At 48.7% G+C, this 22338-nt stretch overlaps 1 protein-coding gene across 3 annotated transcripts in view; it reads right to left on the bottom strand.

Moving 5' to 3' along the window:
* Nucleotides 1–1309: 1309 nt before the first annotated feature.
* Nucleotides 1310–22338, bottom strand: part of LMCD1 (LIM and cysteine rich domains 1) — a 36293-nt gene continuing 15264 nt past the window's right edge. For all 3 annotated transcript variants that reach the window (XM_080387651.1, XM_080387652.1, XM_080387650.1), the window contains 5 exons: nt 19994–20082; nt 17091–17346; nt 11737–12072; nt 5629–5844; nt 1310–5135 (listed from right to left, as the gene is read on the bottom strand). In XM_080387651.1, coding sequence (XP_080243777.1) covers nt 4977–5135; nt 5629–5844; nt 11737–12072; nt 17091–17346; nt 19994–20082 — 1056 coding nt within the window. In that variant the 3' untranslated portion in view covers nt 1310–4976. The remainder of the gene's footprint in view (nt 5136–5628; nt 5845–11736; nt 12073–17090; nt 17347–19993; nt 20083–22338) is intronic.

The following is a 22338-nucleotide window of genomic DNA, read 5'->3' as shown; positions in this document are numbered from 1 at the left end:
CCTCCTTCCCTCCTCCTGGCAGGAGCCCTCACCCCACCGCAGCTCCCGCGCCCCTGCCCTTCCCTCGGGCAGCCCCAGCACCAGGGAGGGAGCTGAAGCCAGACCTGGGAGACTCATATCCAATAATTTAAAGTTTTAGGAACATTTGTGTTTATTGTCAGTCATACTTAAGATAATAACTATGCAGAGCATTTGAGTTTAAACTGGAGCTGAATGTTCGCATAGGAGGCACAAAGCCCTTGTGCTCACCACCTCTGGCCATCGACAGGAGGAATTAAGTTTTGTCCTTTGCAGATTCATGAGTTAAAACACTGGTACCAACTACTGAAATACATGGTGCTAAACTGACTGTTAGACAAACTATCTTTATGCTTTCATGAAAGGACTAGATTAATGTTAAAAACTCACCAGGTGAGAAGTTCAGCCCATGGGTTCGGCTCTGACCAGCAGTGCCTCACGCTGCCGTGGTAGGAGCCTGCGCCACACAGCAGCGTTAAAGGGAGCAGCATCCACAGCAAGCTTCCACGGCAGCATCACTGCGGGCAGCACAGAAAACATTACTGGCCCTGTGGCACTGTCACCCCCCAGAAGGTCCCTGGCACACTGTGGCACTTGACTGGTGCTGTTCCCATCCACAGCCCTTAGGAAATCCCTCGCCCTGTCCCGGCTGTCTTGCCTGGCAGAAAGCAAACCTGGTGCAGCCAGGATGAGCAGCTTGAAGCATCCAAATGCCTGGATTTTCCAGTTCAAGAATCCCAGCGCAAAGCTGGGGAGAAACCAAACTCACAGCGCCAGCATGCCCTGCACACGGGGCCGGCTGTGGAGCCTGGGCACAGCACGCCTCAGACTGAAGCCACTCTGAAAGTGTAACCTCCGCGCAGCATCCCAAGCAGGGAGACCCACCCGTGTTTTCAGGCCTCTATCACCCCGGCCACCCAGCCAGGGCCAGGCGAGAGTTTTTACATCAGAGCTGCACACGCCAACAGGAGCTGCTCGCTCAGAGCTTCACACAAACCTTCCCCAGCTGCCTGCCAGGCACACGGTGGGCAGCAGCACGGCCTGGAAGATGCCCACTCGCCGCTGGCGGGGTGTGAGCATCCCATCGCCCCCCATCTGCTGCCTGCGTCTTCTTTGGGTTTTACTGCCTCTCTCCATCTGATGAGAAGGGACTTTATGTTCAAAATCACAGCATAGTAAGATGAGACCATCTCCTCATCTCACAATAGCCGTGATACAGGCAGCTCTTACCTGGGCTGCCAAGGCAGCCTGCACCAGCTCAAGGTCATGCACGCAGCCAGACAGCATACAGTGGTCTTTGCACAGGAGCTTTTATTTGAAACAATGGACTGGACACAGCTGTGGCACAAGATGCTTTTCAAATAGTCACACAACACAGTCTTTACCCTTAGCCTGTTCCTGTGATACACAGTCACCCTGGGAAATACTTCCATTTTTATCCATTTTCTGGGCAGCCCCTCCATTCCTCGCTCACAGCTGGCTCTCCGCTAGGCCAGCACACCCCTGTGAATTTAACTTTCATGAAAACCAGAGCTCGTGACCTGCAGAAGGCAGCTGCAGCAGCCTCCTTCATTCTAGATGATAAACCATAACGAAACACAGCGTAACGTCTTCACTTGGGGTTGAGTCTCATGCTTACACTGAATTTCAGTATCAAAACCGAAGACTTGCATATCTTTTGAGCTGTTAGATGCATTAATTTCACGCTTTTGCTCCTGACACTTGAGAGGCACAGGATTTCGTTAAGCTGTTTAATTGCAGTAAATTTTTTAGCAGACAGTATTTTGCTAGCTGCAGAAATACCCAAAAGGTTTGAGTGGATGCCAGCAGTCCAAAAAGCCCGAAGCAAGCATGTGTATGCTGAAACAGGGACTTCAGAAGAGAATGACAATTTATAGATCACAAAATCAAAACCCAAACCAGAACACACTACAGTGGCATCTTTTTTTTCCAAGTAGCCAAATCAAGGCATTAGCGATGGAGGACTATGTTAACGGAGATGGACTGTGCAAGAAGTTGATGCTACTATGTGCAGGCTGCAGTCACAGTTCAGTAAAATAAGCCCAACAGAAGTATGTCACCAAGGACAGCCCTTGTACGTAAAGCAGACTCGCTTGCTCTCATTTGGAGGCTGCACCACCACAGGGGGGATGCTGGGGGTGACCCAGCTCTGGCCCTGAAGCCCCTGGGAGCAAGGACAAAGGGAGTGCCACCCACCACGGCAGGGGACAGTGACGCAGTGCTGGACGTGGAGGCAGGCTCCGGTCTCGGCGTTAGCTGTGGTGCCAGCGCTCCCTCCAAAACCCTGTCCGCTCCCCCTGCCTCCACTCCGACATTTCCTCAAGCTCCCACCACGCACATTCTTCTGCAGCAGAGAAAACAAAAGCCACCTCTTCTCCGCTGCCTCCCTTGGAGTCTCTGTTGGTTTTTAACCCTGGCTGTTTGTGAAGGGCGATCCCCTTTCCCCACACACCTCCCCTGCGCTCATTTTATCGCAAACCCCACAAGGACTACACAGCCAGCCAAGGCAAAGCAAACCAAAAACACCGAGGGAGAAGACTGCAGCTGCTGTTGAGTTCTCTGTGATGGCAGCAGTTTAGTTAATAGTGTTTCACTTTTAGAAACGTGGATATTCTGGGCTCCTTCCGCCCATTTAATTTTCTTCTAGACACCTGTGCAACGGCTGTGCACCTACCTCACAGGCAAATTACTCCAAGAGGTAACCAGCTGCGTGCTGGACACTGACTTTCCGTCAGGGAATGCTGTTCGGATGTTAACGCCTGTGCTGAAGTAGTGTTTCATAGGTGATTCACACTATTCTTATCACTGCTTACACAGAGCGTATGCACTTTTGGCTGCCTTAACACTGCAGGGTTTAGAACAACAAAGTGTCTTAAAAAAAATAATTACAAAGATGCAAAGACATTTCCCTTGTAATAAAATGAAGAAGAGGCAATAAAGCTAAGCAGTGGTCTTGACTTTTCATTCCCATTCCCACTTTACTTATAACCAAAGTGCCAGTATCCAAGGCTGAACCAAGGAAACTATTATTCCTAGCACAGCTTCAGGTTTACACATCCTCTCTCCACTTGCAGCATCTGACCGAATTTACAGAAACAACACTCTGAGGCACTCAACACATCCGTTGACTAACTCGAGAGATGGACAAAGAGCCCCAGGAGCATGTCCACCACTATACCCTGCAACACACCTCTGTCACCCCTGCAGCTTTGGCTGCTGCTGCCACCTTGGGATCTTCCTGCTCTGCTCCAGTAGCAGCATTTCATTTAAATACCCCAGCATTTCCATGAATATCAACCACACAACAGCACAGGTCTGGACAAAGCATAAGAGGCACTCACATCCCACATACAGGTATGTCTTTGCACCACATGGGTCTCACCTACTCAAAGACAGTGATGGCCCTGACCTGCTCCTCCCCAACAGCAGAGCGGGGCGTCCCTCGATGCATGTGGCAGAGTCCAGCCCACAGCTCACATGCTCTGACCCTGTCACAGGTACAGTTTCTCCCCACTCTTATCTGCAAATTATTTTACCATAAGCAAGCAAACATCCACAGCACGGAGCACGCTTTAAAGAGAAACCAGCGCCTTCTGTAGCAGAAAGAAAATGTAGCAATTGTGAGCTCCTTGCACACTCCCCTCTGCAAAAAATATTCCAGTTCTCTGGCAAATAATGTAGACATTTAATATAAGAAAAAAGACCAAGCACAGAGACATCTGCCAGCCTGGACTATCTGATATTTTCAGGGACTAACAGAAGCATCGCTTGATGTAGGCAACAAACACTGTCCACAGAGACGCACCACCAGATCCTGGGATGGTGTCACCCCTACCAGACCCAAGAGGTGACAGGGACCTTCCCTAGGGCCAGGAGAGCTGCGGAACAAGAGGCAGGGCAGAGCCCAGGGCAAGGGTGCTGCCAGCTCCAAGGGGAAGGTACGGTTCCCCAGTACTCCGAGGGGGTCACTGACATATTGCAGGGAAAAACTGGCATCACAGCTTCACAGGCACAACCTCCCCCCCACAAGAGAGCTTAGGCTGGAAAGCTGTTTTCCATAAAATTCCTCATCAAGCCCAGCCAAAATAAAGGCCCATACTTTAAATGCTTAACGACCTCCAGCATGGTGGTCAGAACACAATGCTGCTCTGTGGAAATACACTCGCCTGCAATAACAGGCAGTCAGAGGCAGGAGAGAGGCCAGGGAGCCTGGTCGCTGGGACCTACCAGGAATGCTTTTGCATTCCAGTTACAGGGCTAAAGCTCACATGGGCTGAGCCAGTTGGCTGCCCCAGGGCAGAGCTGCACACCTTTCCCATCTTGCCAGGATTAAACCAATCATCCTGTGTGCCAACTCATTACTTTTACATTATTGTACACTCGGGAGGAGAAAGCTACAGCTACACGTTGCTGCAATTTTATATCATTTGCTGTCAGAAAGTAATGACCTGCGTTAATCAAATTCTTCAAACCCATTGCTTTAGCACAGTTGTCAGCAGCCTGCAATGGACACTTCCAGTATAGATTTCAAAAAGTAGGAACAACCCCTGTTTTTGACTGTAGGTTTAGTATGCCAAAAGTTACTTTTGAGATGTGTTGTTTCCAAAAGACTATTGCAAGATCTTAGTCATAAAAAGCTTGGAGAGACTTTATAAAAATAAAAAAACAGCACAACACAAACCCTCCTTTTCAGTCCCTCCTAGTCAGATACGCCATGTACCTCCCACCTGCAGGCGTATGAGCTTCCTCTGCTTCCTTCCCAAGAAAATATTCTCCTGCAAGCTGTATTGGATGCAAAGGGGGCACTTAGTTGCTTGCAAGTGAATAGCCAGGCTCTAATTTTTTTTTTTAACCTTCTCATTCTCATGTACTTGTCAAATGACCCCCGTTCTGGTGGGACCTTGGGGAGCCTGCTTCGCCCCCGGGCTGCTCCCTGCTCAGAGGCGTTTGCTTTTGCTGCAGGTTGCACACAGGAGGCTGGTGTTGTCCAGAGTGAAGGGTTTGCCCGTCAGCAGCGTCTCACACTCCAGGCAGGCAAAGTGCTTCTTGTGCCAGGCCATCCCTTCTGCCTGCTGGTAGTCCTCCGAGAAGATGATCTACGGGACAGACAGACAACTGCTTATTGCCACCATCTCACCAAGCTGGAACATGGCAGGAGCAAGGAGAGCCAGTCCCGTGCCTCCCACCAAGCCCATTAGCCATGGAGGCCATTCTTTGGGAATAGGTTAATAAAAGGTGCGGAATGCACTTGAGCAACTGAGCCAGTCATGAGCTGCAGTTAAGCACTATAAAACCCTCATGTTTGAAACGCAACTAGAGCTGGATTGCTGCTCTGAGATAGATACAACATAGCTAGCTGAGGCTGTAATTAACATCACGCTGCTTCACCCCATTTTTTTTTTTTTTAGGTACCTCCAGCTCCCTGGGGCAGCCACAGCCCTGGTGACCAGCACCGGAAGGATGCTGTTCCCAAAGAGCATCCCTGGAAGCATGCAGGTGGGCGAGCAAGTTCAGACACACGCCAGGGAAGCCTTGAGTTAGCCTGCGCCAGGACCCCGCATGGGCAGAGGAAAGCCGGCTGGTGCCTACCTCATCGCAGCCGGCGCAGCGTGGCCGGAGGCTCTCACAGTAGTGGCGCCCGCACCAGGCAGCCCCACTCTTCCAGAAGTAGATGAGGTCGACAAGTGGCTCGGAGCACTGGCAGCACACGAAACACGCCGGGTGCCACTGCCGTGAGTAGCCCGCCCTGTCAGCATAGACCACCGGGCAGTCCCCTGGCACCACCTGCTTGCAGGTCTCGCAGCGCTGCAACAGAAAGGCAGGCGAGTGAGCGTGGGGACAGGACAAATGATGTTCAGTACAAGGGACAGATATTTATTTCTCAGACATACCGATTCACAGCATCTTTTCAATGCATCATTCCTAACCACGCAGCTGGTAAGGAGCACAGCTAGCCAAATGGAACAACACAATCCCCAAGCATGTCCTCAACGCTTCCCACTTCTATGCAGTCCGAAGGACCAGCTGTGCTCCTGCTTGGCATCCCATAGCACCAAGGTAGACAGTGGAAACAAAACATTTAATTCCAGGACTGCTAAGCTGCGTGGCTTAGGTTGGTTTTGTTTGAGCTCTTGTTCTGTGAAGGGAAACTTCAGAATAACAAAGCCAGCTGTATCAGCCCAGCAAACACAGCAGTCCGAAATGAAGCTACAGAAACAGCGCAGCGAGGTAGAAGAGCAAGGAAACACTAAATGGCAGAGAAAGCAATGGTTGCAACTTGAGAAAAGTGCAGGGAAAAAACATCTCAGTGGTGTAGTACAGGGGTCCTCAAACTTTTTAACCAGGGGGCCAGCATGCGGATGAAGTGGCAGGGAGTCATCTGTGGCTGCTCGGTTCCCCCAACCCCTGGCGGGGGCGGGGCGGTCTGTAAACACCAGGGGCCTGATTGAGGACCCTGGGGGCCATATCCAGCCCGCGGGCTGTAGTTTGAGGACCCCTGGTGTAGTAGGACTCTGACAACACAGAGAGCATCACAGGGCACCCACTGCCAACAGAACCAACATCTCCCAGGCTACTGCTCCACATCCCATGCAAACATCTGGACAAATGCTACCTATGGATGGTGTCAAGCTGAAGTTTAATTAAAAGTCACTATAAATATGTATTTACCAGTCTTCATCTGGAATACTGTTTACTCTCTTCCAGCCACGTCCTCGGGCAGGTAAGAACGGCACTACCCACCATCAGCTAAATGCCTGGTCTTTGGGACACCCCCAAGCTAAAACCAACCTTTACAAAAATCCAGAGGTTCTCTGGGAAAGAGTTAAGACATCCCATACTGCAGAAGTGCAGCACGTCAAAGATGTTATTTTGCACAGAGATTAGGAACCTGGTTCTTTTCTCACTGTTTTTTGAATATCATGTCCATGCATAAGACAGATGTCAGTCTACAGATTGCAGCAGAGCGCTTTCAATTTATAACAGTCTGAACAGACAGAATCAATTTGGCTAATCTGAAGATTAATTAGCATCTGTGCATGTTACACACAAGACCAACTTGGTTTACTCTTTATCTGTGCCTGCAGAGTGATCCCATGATTACTTAAGAGCAAGCTTTAAAGCTCTCCTCTCCGAAGCTGACGGGCTGTTATTTAAGTTCCCATTTAGGTCTGGATAGTCCAAGTCAGGCTAATAGCTTCTGCGTCTGTGCTTTGTCACTCCTTAAAAGAAGTGCTCCTAAGTAGCAGCTGGAGTCTCTTCCAGCAGAGCCCTTGGCTGCAGGGGCAGACGTCTACGAGGAACCTCTGCAGCAGTCTGGCTAAGGCTTTTATGAAACCAAGACGCGGCGTGAGGCAGCTTGCGTGTCACACGTGTTGGGGTTTAAGCCGCTGTGCCCAGCCAGAGTGTGCGCACAGTGGCATCCCCCCTCCAGGCAGCACAGGGTCTGGGGGCTGGGAATTTCCCTCTGCTTGGACAACCACTTTGCTTACAAACACCCCAATTCAAGTCAACAAGCTTCTAAGAGGCGGACAGAGGAGGCAGAAATATTTTTTTTCATTAGAAGGTAAACCAACAGTTCCTGAGCTCAGGAGGACATTAGGAACAGGGCAGGGACTGAGGAGCGGGCCCTCCCATGGGACAGCTGTAGTCCATGTCCTGAGGAACACCGCCCTAGAGGCACCACAGCCTGGGAACCCTGCACTGGGAGTACAGGACCCTGCCACAACCCCAATAAAGCAGCTGCAGAAACGGCCCCCCGGGGTGCAGAGGGAGTAGGGTTTCTCCATGAGCATTAAAGACAAGCTCCCCACTGTGTCCAGCCCCTTTTGCTAGTTCACGGCACGAGCACTAAGATGACTCTTTTGCATCCTGAGAGTTTTCTTAAACTCCTTTTTCCCTTTACACAGCAGAAGGCTACAGGTTTATCTACACTCATCAAGTGCATTTTCTTTATTTTATTACTATTATTTCTAGCACACCATGCCGTGTGCTATTGCCTCCTCCTCCATTCAGTCTGCATTTTCAGTAACTGCCCCGCAGTCCCTGAAGTGGTTCCATCATGCTGACAGGCATCTCCTATTTTACCAGAAAATCTAGTATGACAGGCTAAGGAAGCACAAGAGGAGAGACAAAATGTTTCCTGGCTTGGCTTTTCTGTGAGTCTGAAAGGGGATATGTCTGCTTACACTGCTCCATCCGCCGCAACGGGCTTCAGGCACATTCTGAGCACTCCCAAAACCCATGCCAATGAAGGAGTAAACTCAGCGCAGTGCAGAAGCTGTTCGGTTTCTGGTCTGTATGAACACAAAAACAAGTACATGAAGCTGCTGTGCTCTGTGTGGAGCGGCTGCCAGAGCATTACTCCCAGCACCCTGGCCCTGCTGTCAGTGAGAGCAGACAGGCATTGACAAATTCTGCACCCACCATAAAGGACCCAAGGGTTGTATTTTTCCCTACACCCTGATACCTCCCCAAGATGATCTTTAAGGTCCCTTCCAACACAAACCATTCTATGATTTGGATGACTTAGGGCACCAGAGAGCCCGACGCTGCAGCTGCCTCCACACTGTCACCCCCAGATCCATCCATCCCAGCCTATCTTACAAGATCTAAACAGCAAGAACAAACACGGGCAGCTTTCCAACTCTGAGCTCAAGTTTCTTGCCAATAAGAACTGTTAAAAGAACAACTTATTTTGCTGTTTCTTTCTATGGCAATTATTCACAGGGCTTTCCCTAAACATCATATAACTTCTATCCTCCTGTCATTTACACACTGAATCAGAAGTGGCTCTTCAGGTTAGTACTCATTTTGTATCTCCAGCGTGTAGGGAGAGGAGCGAAGACTTTATTAGCAGAGTTACCAGAGGTGGTGGCCAAGAAAGTGTCCCTTTCTCCTAAGCTGTTTCAAACTTGCTTTCTCCGTGGGCTGCTATCTTCCCATGACAGCTCTCACAGAGGGTGCTCCCCAGACACCACAAGGCTTCTCCTGAGCGCTCACTACATTGCTGGCCTCAAGCTTTTTGGGACAATGGCTAATTTTGATCACTGCTTTGGGATTCCAACACCAGAGGACTTTTCCAGTTCTGAGGGGGTTAAATACGATTTTATGTTCAGTAGAGAACATTCAGCTTGTAGGACAGAATTATTACAGTGATAGGGCCCCCTTCTGCAGCCAAGATGAGTTCAAAAAGCTGTTTGAGCTCAGATGCCTCGCTCATGGTGATTTAGATAGGCCCTGTATGTTTTCTTTTACACGCCAATTTCAACATAGCTGGTCTAGGTGTGCAGTAAGGTTTAACAGCCTTGGCACAGGGACCACAAACATCCAAGGCTATCATTCTGCTTTGGTGCCTTCTGGGTTCATTCTCTTCTAGAACAAGGGTAGTGGTCTTTTGTTAGCTGTGTCCCCACCTCCAGCCCAACCCCATCAGACCTTCAGTAGGACTTGATGATCTTAAGGGTCTTTTCCCACCTAAATGATTCTATGATTCATAAAGCTATAGTTCAGACTCACACCTTGATCTGAAATAGCCTGAAACCAAGCTGCTGGTGCCAATTAAGAGGCTTGGTATTCAGCAGATTCAAGTCTGTGTCCTACTTCTGATTGACTCAAACGCTGCACAAGCTGCTCAAGAATCAAGATCTCTATGTAACTAAGCTATTCAGCACCCTATGTTCCCCCCTATGCCCTTGAACCAAAGCCTTCCTCATTACAGCAGCCATGCAGGTCTGAGGGTTGGGACAGACATGCTCCCAGCCAAGGACAGCATGCCCTGGAGTGGCTCTGGGCAGGCTGGTGGCACTCATGGGGATCACCTGCAGCACCCCAGAGAGCAGCAGTGCAGGGAGGCTCGGGGGAGCTTCCTCAGGCTTGCGATCAGGGATCATATTTAAAACCCAAGTTTTAGTAGACATGTAGGAGATGGTCACAGCAATACAGAAGTACCTAAACCGCCACATCTGGAGAATGCTGAACTACATTTCAACCCTGAATACATCAACAATATACATTAAAGCTTCCAGTGTTGTTGGCTTCATGCATGTCATCCATTGTCAGTCTCTCTACATCTACTCTCAGTCTTCATATAGCTCATTTTGCTCACATCTACTTCCAGCCTCACACATATCGCAAAGTGCTATATCTCATTTTTCTATGGCAGAATTTTTCTTCCAGGGCAGTCTTGTGAAAGCCAGTAGACATTCTGGAAGCACATTCCAGACCTTAGGACACAGTCCATTCATATCAACTCAGCTGCACTAATTCCTGCGCATGAGATCAAATTAAAACAGGCAGTGCTTCATTAGAGGGGGAAACAGGAGGTCTGTGTTCAGTACTTCAAGAAACCACAGTACTTCATAAGCTTGCTGCGAGCTGAGCTGCCCAGTGTGTCAGTCAAAGTGGATCTTCTGCAACTGCTTTTGAAGCAGTTCCATTTTTCAGCTAGCGCCATGAGAAAAATGATGCTTTAAACTAAGGATAATAACATTGCAGTTATGTATTTGGAAGGACAAACACAGTCTAAGTAAACCTTCATCACTACGATGACTTTTATTAATATGTTTAATGGAAATCTTCCTTTTTTGGCCATTTTTTTAGCTTAAAATTCTTTGTCCAATTCAGTATTTTATTGCAATAGTGAAAAACCTTTACTGTAGTGCTGCACTCAAAGTCAGATGCATGTTAATAGAGAAGGCGGCCATAGCGGAGGGGAGACATTACCCAATATGGAATGAAAATGAAAACTGCTCTTAACATGTTACAATCTCAGTGCAGTAATGGCAAGAAAAATCTTGCCGTAAAAACTCAGACACCATTTTTTTTGCAGCTTTACATCCTCTGCTGCAACTCACTCACAAGTGCCAGTATGAAATATATTCATTCACTGTATTTTATGATAAGCATTTATTCTGCAACCACAATGGCCGCTCCAGAACGTGCTGGAAGAATATAAATCTAAAAGGGTGTTAGGGAGTCTCAATCATTTCCTTGTGGAAATGTATTTTTATGCCCCGAGACACATGTGGTCTGTTCAAAGTTCCCCAAAGTGATCACAGCCCTGGGAGCACTACCTCCATATTCACAGCTTTGCATTAACTAGACTGAGCCACCACCTCCTGTCACTTGTGGTCTTTCCACTCGCACTGGTCTGGAAGCCTAGCTAGACATACTCACTAACTCGCAGTAAAAAAGGTTTCTGATCCCGAGTATTGATTCACAATCATCCAGGGGTATGTCACACTCAATCCTTCAGAGCTGCCAACAATCTAAAGCTGAGGTCACCAGCTCCAACAGCTAGCAGAGAATTTACTTACCTTGGTGGTTCAGCACAGCTTTTGCGGTGGAGGGAGGGAGGTGGTGAAGAGGAGATAAGCCACCCCTCTTCAACACTTGTGCTCAGCAGGGCTGGCAGGAGCTCATGAGGGTCCCACTGGAACATTTCACAGTGCTGTAGCAAAGCATGCTATGATGCAACTAAGCATTGCAGCACTGCTCTGGCAGTTCAAAAAAGCGCTGCAGCAGACTTGCAGAAGCCCATAGGAGCAATATTGTAAACAAGGAACAGATAACCCTGACTGGTGCAACTTCCCCCCAGCCCCAGCTGGGACAATCTGTTCCCTGAAAGCTGCCCAAACTCAGAGCAGCACCAGGATGCCCCTGCCAGCCCACCCCATCACCGCAGAGCCCCACACTTACATAGTGCCCTCCTGCTGGCACACTCTCGAGGGCCCCATTGGTGGACTCAGGGAGTTTGCTGGCAGTGATGCTCTTGTCCTGCTGCTTCCCCTCCTCTTTTCCACTGCCACCCTGGCCTGGCAGTGCCACCTCCCCAACGCCTAGTGCTTCAGCTTTGTACTTCTTCACAAAGTCTTCCATCAGCTTCAGCTCGCCCTCAGCGAGGCCACGGCACTGGGACGGGTCCTGGTCATACAGTGGGAGCTGTCTCATTAGCTGCCGCCGGCGATAGTACGCCCCATCTGTCCCTGCCACTGGCTGCATCTCCTTTGGGATCAGCTCCATGTACTGCATGGCCTGGGACAGAGAGAGAACTGACTGTTACTCTGAGCCAGCATTAGCATGCCATATTCCAAGTAATTTGAAGGCTGCTGAAACGACCAGAAACCCATAAACATCAAAACCCAAGACCAACCAGCTTCCTACTGCCTCATGACATGATGGGGAGAGCTCTGGGGAATGGGTTGGAGGCTGAACCAAGAGCACCCCTCATAGCCCTCATGGGCTGCATGCAGCATAGTTTACAGTATTGTTTAACTGATAAAAGGGGATCTTTTAGTTTTAATACACGAAAAAGTAGTCAAATAGCAGTTGAGTCTATAGGTAAGTCAGCCACCAACTCCACCCAACTATTGTTTTTACACTAAAGGGAAGGTGTCTGGTCACAGATGCCCTGCAACATGGAAAGTAAATGCCAAGAATCTCCAAAATAAGATCTCCTACTCAACTGGTCACTACCCAACATCTTAAAAGCAGAGTAAACTGATTTTGCAAGAAGTCTGTCCCATGATGAATCAGCATTTGCAGGATGGTGGGGTCTGCACAGTTAACTTTTGGCCTGCTGCTAAGGGGAAGGGAGTTTCCCACTCAAGGCTGTGTGTTTCCCTATTGTAGTGTGAAGAGCTAAGGGGCAGCCAGTTGGCTCTCTGCCATTCCATTTTAAAGACCTGCATCCAGCTGCATTAGATTTGTTTCTTACTTGGTCAGCAGTCAAAAACTGAATTTTTGAAAAAGATAGAGAAGCAATTAACTGTTTGCTGTACATAGTCTGGTTCAGTATAGCCTTATACATACAGAAAGGTTTGCACAACACTGAACAACTCATGTCTCTAAAAACTTCAAAGCCACTTTCTACCTCAGCTACTTTCAGCCAGATAGCAGCGTTGCAGGGCAAGATTCCTGCCTGAAGATTCACAACAGCAAGAGATAAATGACTTGATGGAGGCAGGGCTTCTTCCCCATTTCTTGGATGTTAACATCACCGCACATTATGATATTACACATCAACACTCAGTATATTGTGCCTTTGTGCAATGGCAGGATTCATACCCAGGAGTTTACTGGGGAGGGCTGTTGCCCTGTGGGAGAAGGTGCTGCTCAGAAATAGCTCGTTAGAGAGCTGCAGGATGCTGTAGAAGTGATCTGGTGCACAGATGGCTTTTGCAGAAGTGAGAAATCCTAATAGGAACTACAGAAGCAAAAGACAAGAATTGGCCCAGGCCTCACACAGGCACTGTCCCACAAAATAAGGACACTGCCGGTGGTACCTGACAACTGGAAAGAAAAGCAACCAAAGCCTCAACACTGTACAACCATAAACATTAGGACCACGCAGATTATGCTACACAGACTGTGCTGGCTTGGTTCAGTCACAGCAAGAGCTCTAGCAGAGCAGTAACATGGTAGGATCTTAATGGAAGAAATTCTTAATCCATTACAAACGTGCCAACGCTAATGAACACTCATACCAGAGCTACAGAATAGCATCGCACCAGCACATGCATCTGAAGCGTCTTGTTCCACGCCAGCACCAGACTCTCCATTGCCAATACTAAATTTCTCTCCCGCTTTCACCACTGACAAGCAGAGTCTCAAGCCTTTCTTAAAAGTACAGTTGGACCGCTCAGCAGCAGGTTTCAATATCAAGGGATCAAGGAAATGCTTAAAGTTATAATTGCAGATGTCATAAAATGTGTCCAGGTAATAGGTCAGGGGAAAAAAATTCAACCCAACACCAAAAACTGACATGAAGGGTAATAGAAAGTTGTTTCTTCTGCTGCTACCATGTATTATCATGGTCAAATGCTTTACTATGTTGCCTTAGCACAGATAATTGAGGAAGAACATTTTAGGGTTTCAATGTTAACTACTGGATTTTGGAGATATTTTATGATCTGTTTTTTTCCCTTTCCCCAAGGATCCTGAATATCTACTTCATGACTTCTCCAGGCACAGCTTAATGAAAACATGCTCTGAACTTCCTCCTATTATTGGACCATCCACTTCAGGACAACAATATTAAAAACAATCCCAAGTTTCCAGTCTGCCTTCAGAAGGAAATTGCTGGAGTGAGCCAGTTACACACTAAAAGCTTTTTGGCCCAAATCCTTTTGAAACTATCCTGAGAATGGCTGACATCCAGCATTTCTCCTATAAGTTTTGTCAAGCTGATCTTCAAGCCGAATTTTATCAAGGTTGTCTTCAAAACTCCTGCATGTTGTTTACTGCAACCAAGATATCTTCCAGTCTGTTCAGGTGCTATAAAGGGCTCAAAAGATTTCACGAGGCACATAACCCCTGGGCATCCCCTTGCCAGCACTGCAGGAACAAAGGCTGCTGCTGCGGGTGGGAGAGCCACTGGGCCCTCAGTGCAGGGGGCTGCATGCAGCATCACCCCAAACACGCACTCACAAGGGTACACTGTCAGGGTTCAGGCTCACAGAGGAAAGCAGCCCAGGAGCCTCAGAATTCAGGCATCCTTCACAGCAAGGAGCCAACTGTGCCCTGAGGTGCCGGCAGCGTCATGCTGCAGCCAGCTTGCAGAGCTGTGAAACCTGGGTTTCTGATAAATCCCAGGCTGGGCAGCACGCTTAATGAGCCGGGCTGGGTGGGAAGACTGCCATCATTGTTCTCTCCATCCCTCACAAGCTCCCCGATTCCCCCGGGGACCTGTGGAAGGCAAACACTGGTTAAACAAACATTCCTGCTGGGCCAGCTCCTACCAACGAAAAGAGAAAGGAAGAGGAGGCTGCGAGCAGTTGTGCTATGATGGAATGGCTGGGCAGTTGGGGTGTGTGGGGGTCTCGGTCCCTCATTAAAGCTTAGTGATCTGCTTCATTTAGCACCACAGGCCCCAGCTGCATTCCCAGCACAAACTCCATGCCACCCCCAGTCAGCCCTTCCAGGGGGGTGAGGGCAACTGAGCTTTAAGAAGAAACAATCAGTCTGCCCCATGGGTCTGCAGCTGCAATTTCACATTTGTTCCAATTGTTTTTAAAAAAAATCTGGTTGCAATTTTCAGCAACTTTAAGCTATTTATTTAATTTGAAGAGCAAAAGCTGTCCACTAATGACAGTGTAATATATAATGTTTTAATACCACAACACAGTTAAAAGCCAGTTAAATGCTTTCCCTCAAAAAGTGCTCTGCTGGCTAACACTTCCACATGCCAAAACCACTTCCATGCATTCCCACACAGCAGCATTGCTTGCCCAGATGGAAACCAGCCACAGGAGGGAAGGTGGGGCTGGGGGCTTGCTTTGGGATCCATCCCTCAGCATGGGACAATGCTCCCCACCTCCCCTTTATACCTTGAGTTCTCTTAAAAAAAAAAAATATTACTGTTTAGGTTTTGTGATTTGGACCAGACTATGTTTAGCTGTAAGGGCAAAAAAATCCCAGCTCCAGTGCTGAATCTGGGAGGGGTTCCTCAGGCAGCAGCAAGGGGCAGAGTTCATGCCCACACAGGCAGGATGCTCTCAGCCACAGAGCAGGGCTTAGCTTTCCTCCAGGCTAGCACACCTTGGCACACCCAGCTTTCCCGTGACTGCTCCCTGCGGAAGGAAGCTCTGCAAGCCTGCTGGGGACATGCATAGGTGGCTGCTGCACTTCAGCAGAGGTGGTGGGAGGGACCCTGGGGCACAGGGGCTCCGAGCCCACTGCTTCACTCTGTTGCCCTGGGTCACTGCTGGAGGATGTTCTCCACTGCAGCAATGCTCTTCTGCGAGCAGGAGATAGGAGCCCTGAGGCACAGCCACTCAGCTGCCCACCAGCACCAAGAGAATTTAAACCCCTTTCCTCTGCTTGCCTGGCAAATCTGAGCTGAAATTAAAGAAAACAGCATTACAAAGAAGTTAAGCCACAAAGTAAGCACTGTCAGCACACTGTTATGGCATTCCTAGGGACACTCATGCCTGGGGCAGAGGTGATGCAGCATTCAACAGGAAACCAGGCTGTGTTCTAGAGAGGCTCAGGGACATTCTGTGACTGAGAAGCACAAGTGAGCACTAGCTGCACTCCTGGTTAATAAACCTGAGATGCCAGGCCTATTTTAAGACCAAGATTTTAATTGCTATCTTAGCAAGCAAAGAAAATAATTACTATATTAAAGATGACAGTCATTTTGCCATTATCATTAAAGCCCATTTCTGTAACAGAATAATTTACAAACACATCACTGAATTTAGGTACTGCATTACTTCTTTCCACGTTGATTTAATTTCTCTGCTTTTGAGACAGACTGAAGCATAATTTCTGAAGTGTTTGCTGAAACCCCCCCTCCAGGTTAGTGGAAGTCTCCCAGCTAGCTACCTCCACCTGTGCTGGCTCTTCTTGGGGCAAGCTCACACCCAGATTTGCAAGAGATCAGACTCAACAAGCAAGGCAGGACCTCACCCTCCAACAGGGAGGTCAAAGCCCAGGGACAACTCCTACCCAAATAAACCACCCAAATAGCTTGTCTCCCAGAAGCCCAGTCAAGACCTGGCATGGATTTAGAAGCATGGCGATGGGTGTCTAGAGTTAATTTGTTGTCCTTATGCAGGTCCCACAGCTTGCACAGCTTTCTGCCTCCTGGGGGTGTTTAGGAAAACAGACCAAATCCCAGCCCAGACACCCTGAGAAGGCCTGGACAAATGACTCCCACACCCAGCCTGGGTTTTTGGAGCATGCAAACACCTGCGTGGGCTGCACAGGCACTGTACAACCGGCAGGACAGCAGAGATGGGATCTCTTCTCAGCAACGTTTTTATTGGACATGAACTTTGGTAAAGCAGCAATCTTTCTAGTTGTAAACCTGTTAAGACTTCTCCTAGAAAGGCAAGCAAACCTATAAAAACGCAAAGGCAATCCATTCCCCTCCTACCTACTATGGTTATTTACGAGGTTTTCCAAAATACTAAGTGTTATGTGCATTTTTGCTCTCTGAGGCAAACCAAGTGTTTTGCTATTTATCCAAAAAACTTCGCTCCAGACCCAAGTCAAGTTCTCCATTAAGTGACGCAACTACCCACCAAACACACCATGGATTGTCTTACCAGCTTCTGGGTGAGCCCTGGTGGAGCCCACTCATACGTGATGGTGTCGAAGGTGGGGTCTTTCCGAGAGACAATGGGGTTGGTGATGATCATGCGGTTTCTTTTGTAAATGCGAATGCCATCACCTCCTTTCACCCGGGCAGTGAGCGTGGCATACTTGGAGTCTGACAGCAGGCGCCCAATTTTCTGATCATCCTCCATGTCTGAGCTCAGGCTGTGATCCTCCTGGCTGCATTTGCATGACTTACAGATTTTCCTGTGGGCGAGAAGCACGATCATCCTTTCACTGCAAACTGGGCAGGGGGAGGCACATGACCATGCAATGGCTCAGCCATGGAGCATCAGCCTCTTCCAAAGGTTAAACGCAGACCAGAGTTATGGCATAAGATAAAAGGCTCATGTGGCCTGCGCCACACACAGGAATTCAGCACAATTCATAGGATCATAGAACAGTTTGGGTTGGAAGGGACCTTAAAGACCATCTAGTTCCAACCCTCTGCCATGGGCAGGGACACTTTCCACAAGCCTAGTTTGCTCCAAGCCCCGTCCAGCCTGGCCTGAGCACTGCCAAGAATGGGGCACCCACAGCTGCTCTGGGCAACCTGTGCTAGTACCCCACCACCCTCACTGTAAAAAATTTCTTCCTTGTATCTAGTTTAAATCTATCCTCTTTTAGTTCAAAACCATTACCCCCTGTCCTGTCACTACAGGCCCTACTAAAAAACTGTCCCCGTCTTTCTCATAAGCCCCTTTAAGTACTGAAAGGCCACAAAAAGGTCTCCCGAGCCCTCTCTCTTCTCCAGGCTGAACCACCCCAACACTCCCAGCCTGTCTTCACAGGAGAGGTGCTCCAGCCCCCCAGTCACCTTTGTGGCCTCCTCTGGACTTTCTCCAACATGTCTATGTCCTCCTTATATAGGGGGCCCCAGAGCTGGATACAGTGCTGCAGGTGGGATCTCACCAGAACGGACCAGAGGGGCAGAGTCACCTCCCTTGACCTGCTGGCCACACTTCTTTTGGTGCAGCCCTGGATACAGTTGGCTTTCTGGGCTGCGAGCATGCACTGCTGGCTCATGTCCAGCTTTTCATCCCAGAGGGAACAACAGCAGTGGCATAGAGCAGAATGTTACAAGCCTGTAAGTGCTGTCCTCAGGCAAAAGCAGCTGCAGCAGCACCAGCAGACTGCTGCCTTCTACCCATGGCAGGGAGCTGCCACTTCCTCTGAACAACCTGTACAGCATCATCACTACATCACCCATCCTGACCAGCCAAGCACTAGCCTTGCCTCTTATGAGGCTTTACATGCCACTGAAAAAATTACCTCTAAAGGAATTGATACTTGTGTCTATCATTTCAATTACATTAGCTAGAAATCATAAAGATAAGTCTATAAGGCCACTCTCTGCTGGCCAGCTTTTCCATCAAATCCTAATAGCAGAAAGGACAAACTAGCTCTGATGTAACCCCAAGTCCTTCAGCAGGATTCTGGAACAAGTATCATTCAAACCAGCCTTTAAGTGAGTCAAAAAACAAAAGCAATTCAACCCAGTGAGTGTTATAAAGTTTGGATCTCCGCACAGCCAAGGTACTGAAATTTGGAACCAAAGGCTGTAGGCACAATTGCATGGCACCACCGTGAAGCCCACTGAAGCATTTCAGCAGCACAGACAACACACCTGCAGACCGCCAGCTCCTGGGCACCGCTGGGACAGGACCCAGCTGCACAGTCCCCAGGAAGCAGGCGTTCTTCAGGCTCACAGAAAAAGTCTAGAGTTTTGCAAGACAACATCAGAGGGCACCAATTCTTTATAATTAATAACATCTGGACAGCTCCCATTCCAAAGCCCCCTTTGCGTCTCCTGTTTTGGATCTGCATGCAGGCAGGGCAAGGCAGCAGCCACTGTCCCTGCCCAGAAGTCAGCTCCCACCAGCTACTGATACCGGTGGCTATTTACCTAAATTTGTGTTTAAGATGAAAAACTGAACATAAAGTATCAAATAACATGACGCTTCTGGCACCAAGCATAGCATTTCAGCCATCAGGATACTCAGGACAGCCAGCAGCCACAGCCACTGTGGTGCTGCTGAGCCAGACTGAACACTAAGCCCTCAGCAACAGCTTTGTTTCACTCCATTAGCTCTGCACCCACGCTCACCTCAGGGACAAGGGTGACAGACAGGCACTTGGCACTACTCCTACTAACTGCATGAAATCATCCTTTTGGTCAGCATTTCCCTGCCTCCAAAGCAAGCAAGGGCATTTGTTTTCAGCAACTCATTTCCAAACAATCTGAAAGACTGGGAGGCCAGCATGCAGCATGCAGGGGATCCGTGCTCCAGCATGCACACTGTGCAGGACATCAGGTGGCTTGTGCAAAGCACAGCATGCAGCAGCTTCAGCACCGTGCCCCACTCCTGACATCCCACTGAACAGCACCAACCACAAAATTCTGCCAGGGACAGTCCTGTAGCAGGTGAAACTCTTCTGCAAGCTGCACCATCTCCCACCCCAGCTTTCTGCTCTTCTCAAGCCACACCTTGCCGTCAAGACCTGCACCCAACCTAGCAGAGATAGTCTCAACTCCCAGGGAGCAGGCAACATTGGCAAAAGTGGAAAAAACAACCTACCACATAAGAGCTTCAGCTTGGTTTAAACACTTGTGGAGTAGACCAACTCAAAAAAAAAAGAAGAGCAGTACCAGTGAGGGAAGGGAGATGGAGAGCACGAGCACCTTCTCAACTCAGTACTTGTCCTAGCCAGACATCGTGTCCTCTCCACACCTCCCAATACCACTCAAATGCTCTGCAGTTCTTTACACTCAAAGTCACTGAAGTTTGAATACCAGCAGAACCAAAAGGACAGTGTCAAGGCAGGGCCCAATCAAGGCCAAGATGTTACTTACCTCCAAGAATGTGGCTCAAAGCCCATGCACGTCCCTCTGCAACGTAAACAAGGCACACCTCTTCCCGACTGTGGCTGGCTCACTGACATCTGGAAAAGAATAGGACACTGGAGTTGGAAAGGCTTTATTCTCAAAGATTATCTGAGACTTGAGGACTAATATTCCTTCAGACATTTGTTTCTTCAGCCACACCTTATGTGCTGTAAAGCCTCTAATCTCCCAACTGCCACTTGACCACTGTCCACGCAGACCTGCTACGAGTTTATTTAGGGATGTTTGGGATGAAGGCTTTCACCTTAAGGTGAGGTAAGATGGCATATCTGGAACAGCATGAGAGGGTGGCACATCAAACACTGATCACACACACACCATCACATGCACAGAGGCTTCAGGACTCATTGAATGGTTGGTTTTATTCAGCTTATATATTGCGTATAAATCTGTGCAAGTCATAAGTTTCATGCAGTGAGACATGGAGATGTGTTGCCATACCCTGATGCTAAACTTTCTTTACTGCAGCTTGGACCTCCTTGGACTTTCTACAGGGGCTCAAGTGTATTTCAGGCATGTGGCATGTTTCCACGCCTCTGGCACTGAGATTTATGGGTAGTCTCCACTATGAACAGGAAACTCTGTGGGGAAAGGCCCTAGGGAGGAAAGGTGGGGGGAAAAGAGGGCTGCACTTTCTGCTACTCACCGAAAACACAAGAAAGTCACTTACACACATGGGTGCTCACTGCTGCACAGGGTCCTAAAACCTCCCAGCAGGTGACTGAAGTGCAAAAATCCACAACAGGAGACAGTAACACTGGAAAAACCCCACCTATTTTAGTGTCTGTGCCATGGATTTATCAAGCATGGCTTTTTGACTGTGAAGAATGCAGGAGGGTACAATGGGAGACAAAACCAAAGTACTGCTGGAAGCATCAGGGAGAAGTGACATCACAGGATGCTGAATTTCTCTCAGCCTGGTTGTTTTTACAGAAACTCTCAAGACTCCTGTCTGAGACGCACATTTGTTCTGTGTAAAAATGGACCTCAGGAAAACAAGGACAGTCCCCTCCCCCCAAGACACAAACACACTGCAGAAGCAATGGCAGCTTCACTGGTGCTTTGCCCCATCTCAATGGATCTGACCCTGTGCAGTCAGAGACTAAGCTACAGGGTGGTCATCCACCTCCACAAAAACCTAGTAAGTCCTTAAGAAGCATTATGGAGTGTCAATCTCTTGCAATTTTCTGATCACTTTGGACCTTGCAGTCTGCATTTTCCATTAAGGCTTAACACAGAGGTCTCACACCACCTACCTTTTTTGGTGCTCTCTCTCATCTATCAAGTTTTTGTGCAAGACCTTTAATCCCTCTCAAGCTCATTCATTTGCACACACACATTTAGAGCCCATCAGAACAGTTAAGGCTGCAGAGGTTTTTAATGCTGGAGACGGGTGTTGCCTGCCTATGCAATATTGATCTAGGCCATGTGCTGCGATAGTCTTTCATTACAAGACCATACACGATTTAAAGTCAGCACTTGTCATGCCTCCTTGCTGCCCTCATCCCTCGCCCATGCAGGCTGCCAGCCCTGTGCCCCCTAGACTGCAGCGAGGGGACAGCCTTCCCCAGCTTTACATGGGGATGGGCAGAGGCCATCCTTGCCAAAACAGATTTGCAAACAGAGGGATCAACAGCAGTAAAAGAACAGAGGTAATTTTAAAAGCATGCATTTAGGGGAAAGTGCTCAGCTCCATCACTCTGCAGTGCTGTGGGTGGTTAGAAAATACAAATTCCTGTTTGAGAATGCTCTGCAGGGACCCTGCATGTGTGGCCGGGCACTACAGGCAGCAGCTTAGCTGGTGACCAGCCCTAAGCTCTGCCCAGCAGTGCAGGACTCCACAGCTCAGCTCCAGTGCCAAGCCAGTGATGGTGGTGGCAGCTGCTCCTTCCTCCCACCCCTACCTGGAATCACCCATCCTGCTTCCAGCACCAGCTCCTGGGCTCCTCAAAGCTCCTGCATGGACCTGGGGCACCTCAAGGTCTCCTTGGACATTCAAAGTCATATTCTATAGCCTTCAAAAAGAAAAGGTTATCTGATGGCACTCAGTTAGGAAAGACATTTAATTTACTTGAGAAACCTAGTGTTGCTAATAAGGAAAAAAGCTTTTATGAGCAGATAGTTCTAGAAACAGCTGAATGCTGACTTGCCAATTTTAAGGCAGATGACAAGCCTTTACATGCTTTTTTGCACAGAACTGTTAAGTCTCCATACAAAGCTGCTCATCCTTGAGAAACACAGCCCAAAGGGTACGGAACGGCCCATTTCAGCCTAATTTGCCCAAGGGATTGCTA

Source organism: Falco punctatus (assembly GCF_963210335.1).
Source record: "Falco punctatus genome assembly, chromosome: 4".
Taxonomy (NCBI): Eukaryota; Metazoa; Chordata; class Aves; order Falconiformes; family Falconidae; genus Falco; species Falco punctatus.
This window is presented reverse-complemented; position numbering and strand designations above follow the sequence as displayed.